The sequence below is a fragment of the Vollenhovia emeryi genome, unplaced genomic scaffold, assembly GCF_000949405.1.
Source record: "Vollenhovia emeryi isolate VEMERY1.0 unplaced genomic scaffold, V.emery_V1.0 DF939170.1, whole genome shotgun sequence".
In the NCBI taxonomy this organism is placed as follows: Eukaryota; Metazoa; Arthropoda; class Insecta; order Hymenoptera; family Formicidae; genus Vollenhovia; species Vollenhovia emeryi.
The window spans coordinates 513,397-528,159 of record NW_011967196.1 but is presented as its reverse complement, the minus strand read 5'-3'; the positions used below and the strand labels follow the sequence as shown (position 1 = coordinate 528,159).

Sequence of the window (14,763 nt, the reverse complement as noted above, 5' to 3'; positions counted from 1 at the left end):
GATGGACGCCTTCTTTTATTTAGCCAATATGTCTATTTAGCAATATTGGTTTAATATTGTATCAATAGTTTTTCAAAAACGACCTACGCTGGCCAATGTTTTTATTTAAAAAATAAACGACGTTTCGGTCCCGGATTTGGACGCTTTTCAGGTAATCTGCTCTACGGTCCCGGATTTGGACCCTTTTCAAGTAATCTGCTTTAATTCTCTTGTAATCATTCCAGACTAGAAAATTAATAAATCGACATTGCTAGCTTTCCTTCCTAGTCCCAGTTGCATTGAGTACGCGCCAATCGAGGAACTTTAGATTTAAAGCGGATTATGAGCGGCACGCGAATGTTAACTTCTCTACGGGACACGGATACGATCGCAACTGTCAGAACTGGATAATCCGGGAGCCGCTGCGGTAGCTTAGCGTTAAGTGTATCAGATTCTCACATGGGGAGTCCCGGCAATTCGGGTAGCGGGAACCCCGCTGGGACCTTGTCGGACCCGTTGACACCCCCCTACCGTCCCACAGATATATGATCGCGAGCCCTCTACTTTCTTTCTCTAGAGCACGAACCTCTCTTCCCCCGATCCGTCCCTCTTCATCCACTGTGCTGACTTGCGACGTCCTTTCCCGAAGATACAATACTTGGGGTTCACTTTTTCTCTCTTCGAAAAGTCCCACTTTTTCTCCCAAGGCCAGCCCAGTTTCATCCTTTCAGACGTTTTCCTATTAAGAACTGTCTTGGAGTCTTTACAGAAGGTCTGAACAAAAAGAGAACTTTAACTCTTCTTTAAGCGAGCTGTTTTCCTTTTCGTTCTTTCTTTTACTGTCCTCTGCCGATCAGCAGGCAGGTAGGTTGCTGTGTCGGTCTGACCTGCTCCAAATCTCATAGTCGGACAGCTTAACTTTGGGTTAAACAGTTACTCGAATGTACTCGGATTACATCCCGAGGGAGGTCTATCCTAATCCTAATCTCTCAGGTTACACCGACAATCCGTTGTTAAGTCGACTGCGAACCCCAAATATTTGTAAACTCATTTGTCATCATCTCTGCCTTTGTACTCGCCGCACGCGTGCCAAACAGATTACTCTGCTTCAGGTCTTCATTTTTGCCGGGCAAACTAAAAATAACGACTTTCGAACGATTTCAATTTATTCAAACGATATTTTTCTGCGCAAAATTTGGCAACTTGATTACCCACATAGCACATAATATTACGTAATATATCAGTAATATTATAATATTGCAGTGTAATATTACAGTAATATTACTAATATAATACGTTTATATAATACATCGCAATATTACATTAATAGTACTAATAAGTTACATAGAAATATTGCACAGTAATATAACAGTAATATTGCTGTGATATATCGAATCCAAAGTAGCGCAAGATGATGTTAAATAACTTTTTAATTACGTCTCATTACGTTTTATTACGTCATTAAGATGCCATAAAGACGTCATTTAATGTCACGTTACTATTTCGTACTTTCCAATGTATAACGCATTGAAGTATAAATAAAATATTATAAGGGTAATTTGTAATATGTATAAGACTTTCTTGTGAGAAGAAAACCGCATAGGGTGTTATAAATATAGGTAAGTTTATACATTCGTATAAGATTACTTATCTTTTCTTTGAAAGATGCTTTCTTGTACTATTCTTTATGAGTGCAAAATGGTGTAACCAGTGAACATAGTGAACGCAATGTATATGTAATAAAAAGAGGGGAATATTACTTCCAATATAAATACGATTATTACTATTACATATAGTTATTCGAAATTTTACTTGCGGTTGTTATTGCAATATTAATTTTTTTAGGTCAACCATAACTTACGCAGTTGAAAGAATTATAAAAATTTGGTTGGCTCCTAAAATAACTACAAATTATAGTGAGATTGTGGTGACTGCAACCATTTTTCTTCTATCAGTGTGCAACATTAAGCAGATTGTGATTTGCTTCTGTCTCGACGTTTTCTTTCATTCGTTAAATAAATTTGTTACAATTTATGTACGGGCATATCACATAGAAATCCGTCGCGACAATCGCGAGTAACGTTTACGTCACTACCCGACGTTGCAATGAATTTACAAGGCTTCAACCCCCTAATAGCTGTCGCTCCGAGGAAATCGCTGTCAGCGAATACAAATTCTTCCGCTTTCGCCGTCACCGTCCATTCTTCCCGCCTTCTACGCGCGTCCAAACATTACCTGCGTGTTGCGCTGTCCATGTCGCAGATCGCGTTCTTTGTGCAGCGACGCACGCCGCGGGTGGGCCTGTATATCGGAATGTTTGCCCGCGTCATTGTTGCGCGTCCGACACTCGATACGTTTCTGCCGGGGTCCGGTTTTAAAAAGCGCTTAGAGCCCCTAATGGGCCAGCCACCTTCCCTCCTGCCTTACGCATGATACCGACCTCTTCTTCGGGGGTTCTCTTACACTCCCCCTCGCAGGACGAGCGCGTTCTCGCGCTCACCGGGAAGCCACGGGCACACCCGGGGCGCCGCTGACTTTCTGATATATGGATATATCGCTCGTATCCATTCGCAATTCAGGGACGATGAATACGCGCTGACTTTCCTCCTTGCGCGCACCTGAAGGCTACGGATCGCTCGCAGGATCGCCACTGCAGGCTGGACTGCCCGTGGGGATGAGTAGCTTGTAAACGGAAGAAGGTGCGAGTAATGTAATCCGTTAAGCGAGGGGGCTGCCGGATCAGGATGCAATCCGAGATTCGCTCACACACTGAGGAAAATGTTCGATTACATATAATCGGATAATCCAATGACGTAATAACAACTCACATAGCACATACGTAATATATCAGTAATATTATAATATTGCAGTAATATTACATATGTAGTGTAATATACTGCCGTGCAGTGTAATATATTCGTATACTAGATGTATAAAAAAATGCAAACGCTACATTTTTTTAGCTGTTTTATCCGTGAAGATCGGCTCTTTCCATAAGAGTACGTGTAAAGTCAGTGTAAATTAAAATACTTTATATCTCAGCAACCGTTTAGTGGATGCATTTTTACTTTTCTGCAGTACATTAGGAAGACTGAAAGAACAATTTCACAAATTTTTAGCGACTTTGTACTATTTTGGCGATAGGTCCGATACATCCTGAGCGGTATTCCTTTTTGTCCTTTCTTTAATTGTCCTCTGCCGATCACCAGGCAGGTAGGTTGCTGTCCGGCACGCTCCATTTCTCATAATCGGACAGCTTAACTTCGGGTTAAACAGTTATTTGAATGCACTCGGATTACATCCCGAGGAAGGACCATCCTAATTTCTCAGGTCACACCGATCCGTTGCTAAGTCGACTACGACCACCAAATATTTGTAAACTCATTTGTCATCATCTCTACTTTTGTACTCGCCGCACGCGTGCCAAACAGACTACTCTGCTTCAAGTCTTCATTTTTGCCAGGCAACTAAAAATAACTTTCGAACGATTTCAATTTATTCAAACGATATTTTTCTGCGCGCAATTTGGCAACTTGATTAATTGTTTATCCGATGAAGAATATGATCGGCTTTTCGATCAAGTTTCATCGGATAAATTTCATATGATATGTACACAATTAAATCGGAAAAGTCAATCGGAAAAATGAACCATCGAAAACATTCAATTGGTTTATCCGATGGAAATTTTTCTCAGTGTACGTGCGCCGCGTAATTAACGTACCGGCAATCACGATTCTTCTCTGTATGTACACAGAGTTAATAATGTAGTTTCCAAATTCACAAAAATTATGAGTTCACTACGTATCGTGCGTGCCATTTTAATCGTGAGTTTTTGATCAATTGATGCGTTATTCTACTAGCCGCCCACTTAACTCGCGTCCCACATAGCACGTAATATTATAGTAATATCGTAGTAATATTACATTTCCAATTTTATTGTAATATTACAATAAAATATATCGGAAATAATACTGTAATATTACTGATATATCACAGTAATATTAAAATGTCCGCCCAATGAAATATTACCGAGATAATCGTAGTAATATTACTGTGATAATCAATAATAATACTGTGATGTATTACGTAATATTATCGTAATATTACTGTTTTAAATTCGTGTAAATGAAGATTTGCAATTTAGAAATATACATTTGTATACACCAACTATTGAGGTAAAATTTCTAATCTTAGTAGTTAGAATTTAAGTAACAATGATTTTTGTTCCGATACATTTTCCCGATTGAACAGAATTAATCGTTTATTTAATCGGTACCAATAAGTCCGCAGAATGATACACAAAACGTAGTAACAGTCACGGAACAAAGTAATGTAAAATATTAAGTACGGAATTTTCCATTTCGTAGACAACGGGGAGCGGGACAACGAATTCTCAACGTTTGTTTGTTGTTTTTCACTCGGCGCGGTATCGTACGACGTTACGCGGGCTAAAGTTTAGCTGAAGGTCGCTGCGCTCTCACTCGCTCGCCGAACGTCGAGCCGGCAGGCAGCAGCGTGAGTCGCTCTGTTCGTCGTATTACTTTTGCGTTATCGGTTTCCAAAACTCGATCATGATGAATGCAGGGATAAAACACTATTGATTTGCACACCTTTATCAGTAACAAGTAACGTTCCTCGATTAATTATTAAGTTCCTACAACTTGTAAAGAGAAACGAATTGTATGTTGAGGCGACGGTTCTTTATCAACGTATAGATATTTCACGAGACTAACTCATCTAAATTATAAATGTAAATCGTGGTATTTTGTTGCGGTTACATCTCGTTTACGCACCGCGTTTTTAATTATCTATCGATTTCGTTTCAAAGATTAGGTTAAATGACAAAGATTGTAAAATATCGTTTCGTTACGGACTAATAACCACTTCTTTACCGCAGATTATACGAATAAAAAATGCAAGTTGTTAATGAGTAATTTGTATGATAGAAAGTCACGCGATACCTATTTGTCAATGGAATTTCGTGCGTTTCGCGGTATTTCACATCGCGTACGGGAGTGCCGGAAATTTCGCGCGATCGATGATTTTTGCGAGTGAGTGTTGTGCGAGTGCAATGAGGAAATCTGAGAGGAGGAGCAGGCCCGGGAGGCATCGGGCAACGGCGGAGAAATCGTAAGGTAAATGTCTTACATTTTTATTTATTTGCTACTTGTGTAAAATAAAGCATCTGTTCTGTGCTTTTATTTTATTTGTTCAAATGATTCGAACGAGTGGGGTTCAAAGGATTCGAATACCATACGTAGAAAATCTTGTGAGTTTATATTTAAAAGGAAGACTTTTTCAGCATTCTATATGTATAATTATTTTAACACATGCCTATTTTTTTAAATATAAAATATAAAGTATATTTGATACAGTAATTTCAATTTTACATGATTAGTCTATAATCGTATGCATATTTATATTGTTACAGTTTAACATATATACCTAGTTGACGATGTACTGCAACTGCGTTGTTGCGAGTCGTATCAGTGAGTGAAAAATTACTTTTTATTTTAAATTGACGTTGCGCATACAATCACTTCTCTTTGCATGTATACAAATTCTTAAAAATATACAATGCTGAACTACAAACTGCGCGCGCGAAACGCGCGTTTTGTCATTTCTAATAAACTATAAAAGTGATATGAGGAAACAATATACCTACATATTACAAACATAATTGTATCAATATTTTAAAATAATATTGCTACAACATTACTAAAGTAATATTATTTATTTACAATATTATACAATATTGTAAAATAATGTCTCTGCAATATCTATGTACCATTACACTGCAAGATGCAATGTTGCAATCTTGCGGCAATGTTGTTGCAAGCTTTTGTGTTGTATGGGAATATTTCAAATATATTACATAATATTATGTGCTATGTGGGGTATTATCACGTTAAGTTGCCGACATATTCGCTGCGTTGCCATTAACGTTACGCGGAACGTACCGGAACAATCGGCGTTGCGATCCTTTCAACTTTGCACGAAAATCCGATATTAACGTGTCAAAATATTTCGAAGATCGATTCGGGTTTCCACGAGCAATTATTGGAAGTGAATTTCTTTGAATTGATTACGTCGGCGAGCATGACGCGCTTTGTTCGCCGAGGTCACCGCGCGGCACAAAGTCACCGGCACGCAGTTCAGATGCGTACGTCGTAGCCGTAAGATCTATCGACATTTGTTCGCGTACAATAAGCATTTACCTGTCGTATAATCAACCAGGTGTTACTTTCAGCGATTCGCGAGTGTATCGAAGTGAATACTCGGCACGTATCGCGCGCGATATATTCGCTCGTCAGAATCAACGCGACATATGCGACGAGAGTGTCGAAAATACATCGCACAACGTATTTTCAACATTAGTTGTAGAAATTAAAAATGTAATATTGAATATGAAATCGGATGCATATAATAAGTTGTTACGTGTTTGTTAAGTTTTTACTTTAAATCAACTTAAAATTTTTGTAGATTTGACTTACTTTTAAGAGATCGTTAATAAATAAATTCGGAATATTTTTCGTCCAAACATGCAATATGTTTATATTTTACATTGCAAGAATTTCATGTTATTGTATGCATACCAAATATTTTATATGTAACGTTGAGAGAAATGTTGCTTTGTACAGATATTATATTTTCAATTTTATAACGTAATTATTTCTTTTTTAATATTGCATACATGGTAAAGTAAATTATAAGAAAAATAAAATAAATAATGAAAATGTGAAAAATCACATTGTAAAGGAAAGAGGACCGCCAATCGAAATCGGCGGGGGTGGTGGAGGGCTTCTATAGATCGATTTCTTTTCATCAAATACAATTTTAATTCAATTGGGTCCACATATATTCTTTTAATCGATACATTTTCGTTTGCAATTGATCAACAGATTTGTATTTACGATTTTGAACATTAATAAAAAATGTAAGACCACAGGCACAATCACATAGCATTGCGTAACACTGCGTAACATTTTCTATTAATGTACTTTACATAGTAAGATTTATATACATATATGTATTATTATTTGCATATCGTGTATTATTGTTTGCATAATTCTATATAAAAACTTTATTTAATTTATCTATTCTGGCTAAATGCCGGGTGGAAACAAATTAGTTAATTACAAATAAACGAATGACTCACAAATCTTTTCAATTACACTTCAAACGTTACCTTACGAAATACAAACGGTTGCATAAAGCAGTTATTTAAAATTTATTTCCGCTCAAGTGTGAGCAAATCAATCCGAGCGGATGAAACTTTTTAGGGGAAAATGTGAAAAAAAGATTACACCACGTGCGCAAAAATCTTAGACGAAAATAATTTTCTCAAAAATTTAATACATTCTTATTTATAGGTTTTGCTAAAGTTTTTGTTAAAGATATTGTTGTTGATATTTTTATTGCTGCTCCAATTCAAGGTGTAATCGAAAAAGCGTCATGTTCACGTATAAAGAGATAGTCTTGTAAAAGAATGGACTCTTTTTGCTTACTTTTTCCCGACCATCTTTTATACATATAAAATTATCGAGGATGACGAAATCTATTTCTTTATTTCATATACTTTTGTGCCTCTTGCGTTTCCACTTGGACCGTAGTTGCAAACTAAATAATGTGCAAACATACTATGTGGTTGCTTGTATTTTATTCGTCCGCATCCGATTTTCGTTGTGTCAGCCCAGACGATCTGTGTATAATGTCCTATGCTTCCATCAGGATCTCTGTATACAAATTTAAATGTTTTGAAATGACATTCAATTTTTTACATTAAATTAATGTTATACATCATGAATATGCTTCAAGGAATTACATTGGTAAAATTTCTTTACAAATACATCTTCGCTATTTTAACATGTGAAATTGTTAACACGGCTAAGAGAAATAGTTTTTACTAATTAATTTAGATGTCTCACGCTTTAATATATACAGGGTGTCTCGTTTTAAATAATCCATGCAAATATCTCCAAAAATATTAAAGATACGGAAAAACGTTTCACCTTATGTCCCCCTTCGAACCAAACAACTTTTGTTCGAAACCTTTTTCCGTATCTTTCATATTTTTGGAGATATTTGCGTGGATCATTTAAAATAAGACACCCTGTGTACTGGTATCAATACTTACGCAAATGACGAAAGGACACGTCTATCAAAATGAGCCACTTCATCATACCACGATTGTATCATCTCGTCCACACTAGTGGCATCTTTAATCGAACTAGATCTCTCGGCTATATTTTGGCCAACTTGGAAGCTTTCTACAACAATAAATAAATATATAATAATATATGAATAGAAACGTAATTGCATATAAGATCAGCGTTTCTCGAACTTTTTAGCTCTGTGGCATCTCAAAATGTAAAAAAAATTAACACAGTTAAAAAAAATTCGTATAAGAAATTTTATAAAATTTCGCGACCTCTCTGCTATATGTACCGTGACCCTCTTGGAGACATAGATGTCTAATATATAATATATAGACTGCGCGTTTGAAGAAGTATAAAACGTTTAGAAAGAGACAACATACTTTGAGTGGTCGCCCTCTCTTCTCTATCGTTCCCCTTACTCTTCTGTTACCCCCACTATTTTAAGATGAAACGACCACCCAACTGTCGGCTATCTCGTTCTGAAGTTTGTAGGTTTGTACATGTTCTCTCTTGCTATGTATTCTTGCTATATCTATGCTTGGAGGTTACGACTCCCCGTTTGAGAAATGCTGTCATAGATTATTACTCACCTACGTCTCTACATTTATCATGACCGTAATCGCACTGATTGGCCAATCTTTGCGCAATTGTCTCTAGTTCTTTGTCCCAGGTCTGAGAAATAATAAGTGAAAATTAAATATATTGTTATTCGCATAATGACATTGACATGGGATTACAGTTTAACAGAAATCGGAACAACATTCTTTTCTACATTTTATATAATGTATGTGCCATGCACACATCCATATTCTCATGCACGTCCTGCTATTATACATATTATATAAAATGATAAAAATGATTTACTACAAACTCTGTCATAAATTATAAATTTGTGTGTGTAAAATGTAGATTTTTGTATATATATTTAGAGTTTAAGATGCGTACAAATTAGGATTATACAATTATAAAATTGGGGGAAAGAGTTGCACCTTATGCAAAATTTAAACTTGGATTGATAACAAACTTATCCGTCATAGTTCTTCTTCATTTTGGAGAATTAATTTAGTTTTGCGCGTCAATTAGGATGGAAATGTTTATAACACGTTTATAACACCAAAATATTTTAGTCCTTTTAAATAATATATTATTCATTATATCTCACCAAATCCGGCATACGAACCGCCGCCGGTTGCGGGCCATTCGATCCTCTCTTTTCCTTACCCGATGCAACCTTCTGCCTCAGTTGATTGTGTTTATCTACTATAGCTTTCCTTTCAGCATCACTAAAACCTTGATCACGCCATTCCTTGCATGTTTTCGCCGGTTTTGGCGACTGTAATATGATATTATAGGATTAACTATGTGCAATACAAATTAAAATATTAAGCATTTTAATAGAGCAAACAGTTTCAGCTATAAAGCTCTTATTGTTAGTAAAATTAAATTTCAAATACCCGGAGAATAATTAAAATAACTTTCGATATCTACTTAAATTTAGAAGAAGAAAAAGAAGAATTTTACCTACGCTAATCAACTGTATAACATTCATTAATTATATATAGATATTTAATTATATACCTACATAAATAATGTATGTATTATATTACGTACATAATTTTACTTACGGTGTAGGTGCACATGGTATGAATGCCTTTGTGTTCACATGATTTTAATTTGCAGTAATCTGTCGCAAATGTACCAGCAAAATTTTCCGCTACTATGACAAGAAATAATATATTGAAAATTAGTGCCATGATTTTCAATCTGATTTTTTTAACGTTCTCGTTGGCTATAGACACAACTTCTTGCAAAGTTACAAAATTTAGAAAACTTGGCTTTGAATCGAAGCGAAAATTCTAACTTATACTCTACGCCTTATCATTCGACAACGTTATCATTATTATTACTGCTTTGATATTACTTTTTAATATTATACAATTTGCGTGTACTTTATTCTTCTTTATCTTTATTCTACATTACGATTGTTCGTGACGGAAATTCATGTAATTTCAGATCGGTGTAATCTTCGTTTTTTTGTTTTATCTTCATCCATAGAACGATTATTATTGTCGTTCGTATTATTGTCGAACGATATTGTCATTCAGTTAGAAAATTGCAGAATCTTAAAATAATTTTATAATTAATTTTAGTACAATAAGTACATTTTATTAATTAATAATAAAAATAATTTTATTAGTAATTTTAATGAGCGAGTGGAATAATACTTTTAATTTTGTAAAGTCTCATCGATCGATTTTCTTAAATGCCTTCCGAGTCCGGTCTACCGTATTCTGCATCCTCATTAGCTCAGACGTGTAAATTAATTACTCGATAACTATTGTTACTTTTGTACCGCGGCACTTGATATTTCTCCTTAATTTAACCCAATCTACCACTATTTTCAAGTTGGCTACTTTTGCATCAGACACCCTGTATAATACATCGCAATATTACATTAATATTACTAATAAGTTACATAGAAATATTACACAGTAATATAACAGTAATATAGATGTTTTCCATTTTATTCTACCTTTTATTGTCCTCTGCCGATCACCAGGTAGGTAGGTTGCTGTCGTTCCGGCATGCTCCATATTTCATAGTCGGACTGCTTAACTTTGGGTTACTTGAATGCATTCGGATTATATCCCGAGGAAAGTCTATCCTAATCTTTCTGGTTACACCGATAATTCGTTGCTAAGTCGACTGCATCCACCAATAGTTGTAACCTCATTTGTCACCATTTCTACTTTTGTACTTGCCGCGCGGGCGCCAGATAAACGGATTACTCTGTTTCAAGTCATCATTTTTGCCAGGCAAATTTAAAATAACAACTTTCGAACAATTTAAATTTATTTAAGCGATATTTTTCTGCGCGCAATTTGGCAACTTGATTACCCACATAGCACATAATATTACATAATATATCAGTAACATAATAATATTGCAGTAATACATATTGCAGTGTAATATTACAGTAATATTACCAATATAATTCATTTATATAATACATTGCAATATTACATTAATATTGCTAATATGTTACATAGAAATATTATACACTATACAGTAATATAACAGTAATATTGCTGCAGTATATCAGATCCAAAGTAGCGCAAGATTATGTCAAATGACTTTTTAATTACGCCTCGTTACGTTTTATTACGTCATTAAAATGACACGAAGATGTTATTTAATGTTACGTTGCTATTTGGTACTTTCCAATGTCCCATACAGTACAGCAAGGTTTCAGCAACATTGTAGCAATAATTAATCGCAAGATTGCAACATGGCCTGTACGCTGCGAAATGTTGCTGCAACACTGCTGCAATCTTGCAGCAACGGTAAAATGTCCGCCTTCAGAAATATTACAATGTAATATTACAGCTACATAGCAATATAATGCATGCATAATATATGTTTCTCGAACCGCGGTGTGCTTCACTTCTCTTTTAAATTCGTAGTAAATGAAGATTTGCAATTTAGAAACATACATTTGTATACACCAACTATTGAGGTAAAATCTCTAATCTTAGTAGTTAGAATTTAAGTAACAATGATTTTTGTTCCGATACATTTTCTCGATTGAACAGAATTAATCGTTTATTTAATCGGTTCCAATAAGTCCGCAGAATGTTACACAAAACGTAGTAACAGTCACGGAACAAAGTAATGTAAAATATTAAGTACGGAATTTTCCATTTCGTAGACAACGGGGAGCGGGACAACGAATTCTCAACGTTTTTTTGTTGTTTTTCACTCGGCGCGGTATCGTACGACGTTACGCGGGCCAAAGTTTAGCTGAAGGTCGCTGCGCTCTCACTCGCTCGCCGAACGTCGAGCCGGCAGGCAGCAGCGAGAGTCGCTCCGTGCGTCGTATTACTTTTGCGTTATCGGTTTCCAAGACTCGATCGCGATGAATGCAGGGATAAAACACTATATTGATTTGCACACCTTTATCAGTAATAAGTAACGTTCCTCGATTAATTATTAAGTTCCTACAACTTGTAAAGAGAAACGAATTGTATGTTGAGGCGACGGTTCTTTATCAACGTAAAAATATTTCATGAGACTAACTCATCTAAATTATAAATGTAATCCGTGGTATTTTGTTGCGGTTACATCTCGTTTACGCACCGCGCTTTTAATTATCTATCGATTTCGTTTCAAGGATTAGGTCAAATGACAAAGATTGTAAAATATCGTTTCGTTACGGACTAATAACCACTTCTTTACCGCAGATTATACGAATAAAAAATGCAAGTTGTTAATTTGAGTAATTTGTATGATAGAAAGTCACGCGATACCTATTTGTCAATGGAATTTCGTGCGTTTCGCGGTATTTCACATCGCGTACGGGAGTGCCGGAAATTTCGCGCGATCGATGATTTTTGCGAGTGAGTGTTGTGCGAGTGCAATGAGGAAATCTGAGAGGAGGAGCAGGCCCGGGAGGCATCGGGCAACGGCGGAGAAATCGTAAGGTAAGTGTCTTACATTTTTATTTATTTGCTACTTGTGTAAAATAAAGCATCTGTTCTGTGCTTTTATTTTATTTGTTCAAATGATTCGAACGAGTGGGGTTCAAAGGATTCGAATAAATGTTAGAGACAAAATCATACGTAGAAAATCTTGTGAGTTTATATTTAAAAGGAAGACTTTTTCAGCATTCTATATGTATAATTATTTTAATACATGCCTATTTTTTTAAATATAAAATATAAAGTATATTTGATACAGTAATTTCAATTTTACATGATTAGTCTATAATCATATGCATATTTGTATTGTTACAGTTAACAGTTTAACATATATACCTAGTTGACGATGTACTGCAACTGCGTTGTTGCGAGTCGTATCAGTGAGTGAAAAATTACTTTTTATTTTAAATTGACGTTGCGCATACAATCACTTCTCTTTGCATGTATACAAATTCTTAAAAATATACAATGCTGAACTACAAACTGCGCGCGCGAAACGCGCGTTTTGTTATTTCTAGTAAACTATAAAAGTGATATGAGGAAACAATATACATATTACAAACATAATTGTATCAATATTTTAAAATAATATTGCTACAACATTACTAAAGTAATATTATTTATTTACAATATTATACAATATTGTAAAATAATGTCTCTGCAATATCTATGTACCATTGCACTGCAAGATGCAATGTTGCAATCTTGCGGTAATGTTGTTGCAAGCTTTTGTGTTGTATGGGAATATTTCAAATATATTACATAATATTATGTGCTATGTGGGGTATTATCACGTTAAGTTGCCGACATATTCGCTGCGTTGCCACTTGCCATTAACGTTACGCGGAACGTATCGGAACAATCGGCGTTGCGATCCTTTCAACTTTGCTCGAAAATCCGATATTAACGTGTCAAAATATTTCGAAGATCGATTCGGGTTTTCACGAGCAATTATTGGAATTGAATTTCTTTGAATTGATTGCGTCGGCGAGCATGACGCGCTTTGTTCGCCGAGGTCACCGCGTGGCACAAAGTCACCGGCACGCAGTTCAGATGCGTACGTCGTAGCCGTAAGATCTATCGACATTCGTTCGCGTACAATAAGCATTTACCTGTCGTATAATCAACCAGGTGTTACTTTCAGCGATTCGCGAGTGTATCGAAGTGAATACTCGGCACTAGTGGTCTTAATTATTCGAAGCTTCGCAACTTCGAAGCTTTGAAGTATCCGAAGAAACGAAGAAACTTCGAATATCGAATTTTTGAAGTTTCGAAGTTTCGAATATTCGAAGTCAACTAATGCATTAAGATATAAGCTTTCAAAGACCAACCTAATTTATCATCTGTATTTATCAACTGTATCAGGCAGTAAAAAGAAATAGTTAATAAGATAAAATGTTAATGATAGAAAATTTATTTCCTTCGAATTAATTGTATTTTTATGAGCGAATGGACAAAAATGTGTCCGACAAAAAGTACATTTGTTTTTTTATACTTGTAATGATATTAATTAGTTGGCATTTAATTAGTTCACAGTTATAGTAAAAACGATTAATTTTGCAAAATGTGTTATTGTTTTTATCTTGTTAATACATTAGTTGACTTCGAATATTCGAAACTTCGAAACTTCGAATCTTCGAAAAATTCGAAAACTTCAATTCTCGAATAATTTCTACGAAGCTTCGAATCTTCGAAGATTCGAAGCTTCGAAATTGAAAATCTTCGAAGAAAAATTTCAGCTCTACTCGGCACGTATCGCGCGTGATATATTCGCTCGTCAGAATCAACGCGACTTATGCGACGGGAGTGTCGAAAATACATCGCACAGCGTATTTTCAACATTAGTTGTAGAAATTAAAAATGTAATATTGAATATGAAATCGGATGCATATAATACGAATTGTTATGTGTTTGTTAAGTTTTTACTTTAAATCTACTTAAAATTTTTGTAGATTTGACTTACTTTTAAGAGATCGTTAATAAATAAATTCGGAATATTTTTCGTCCAAACATGCAATATGTTTATATTTTACATTGTAAGAATTTCATGTTATTGTATGCATACCAAATATTTTATATGTAACGTTGAGAGAAATGTTGCATTGTACAGATATTATATTTTTTAATTTTATAACGTAATTGAAGAC

General features: G+C 35.2%; 1 protein-coding gene across 1 annotated transcript; it reads right to left on the bottom strand.

Annotated features, from left to right (window-relative positions):
- Positions 1–6,798: 6,798 nt before the first annotated feature.
- On the bottom strand, positions 6,799–9,994 carry LOC105563857 (venom allergen 3-like). Its single transcript, XM_012015808.1, has 5 exons — positions 9,764–9,994; positions 9,301–9,471; positions 8,729–8,810; positions 8,117–8,249; positions 6,799–7,715 (listed from the first exon to the last, which is right to left on the bottom strand). The coding sequence occupies exons 1-5, from the start codon at positions 9,890–9,892 to the stop codon at positions 7,538–7,540; spliced, it is 693 nt and encodes a 230-aa protein (XP_011871198.1). The 5' UTR covers positions 9,893–9,994; the 3' UTR covers positions 6,799–7,537.
- Between the last annotated feature and the right edge of the window lie 4,769 nt (positions 9,995–14,763).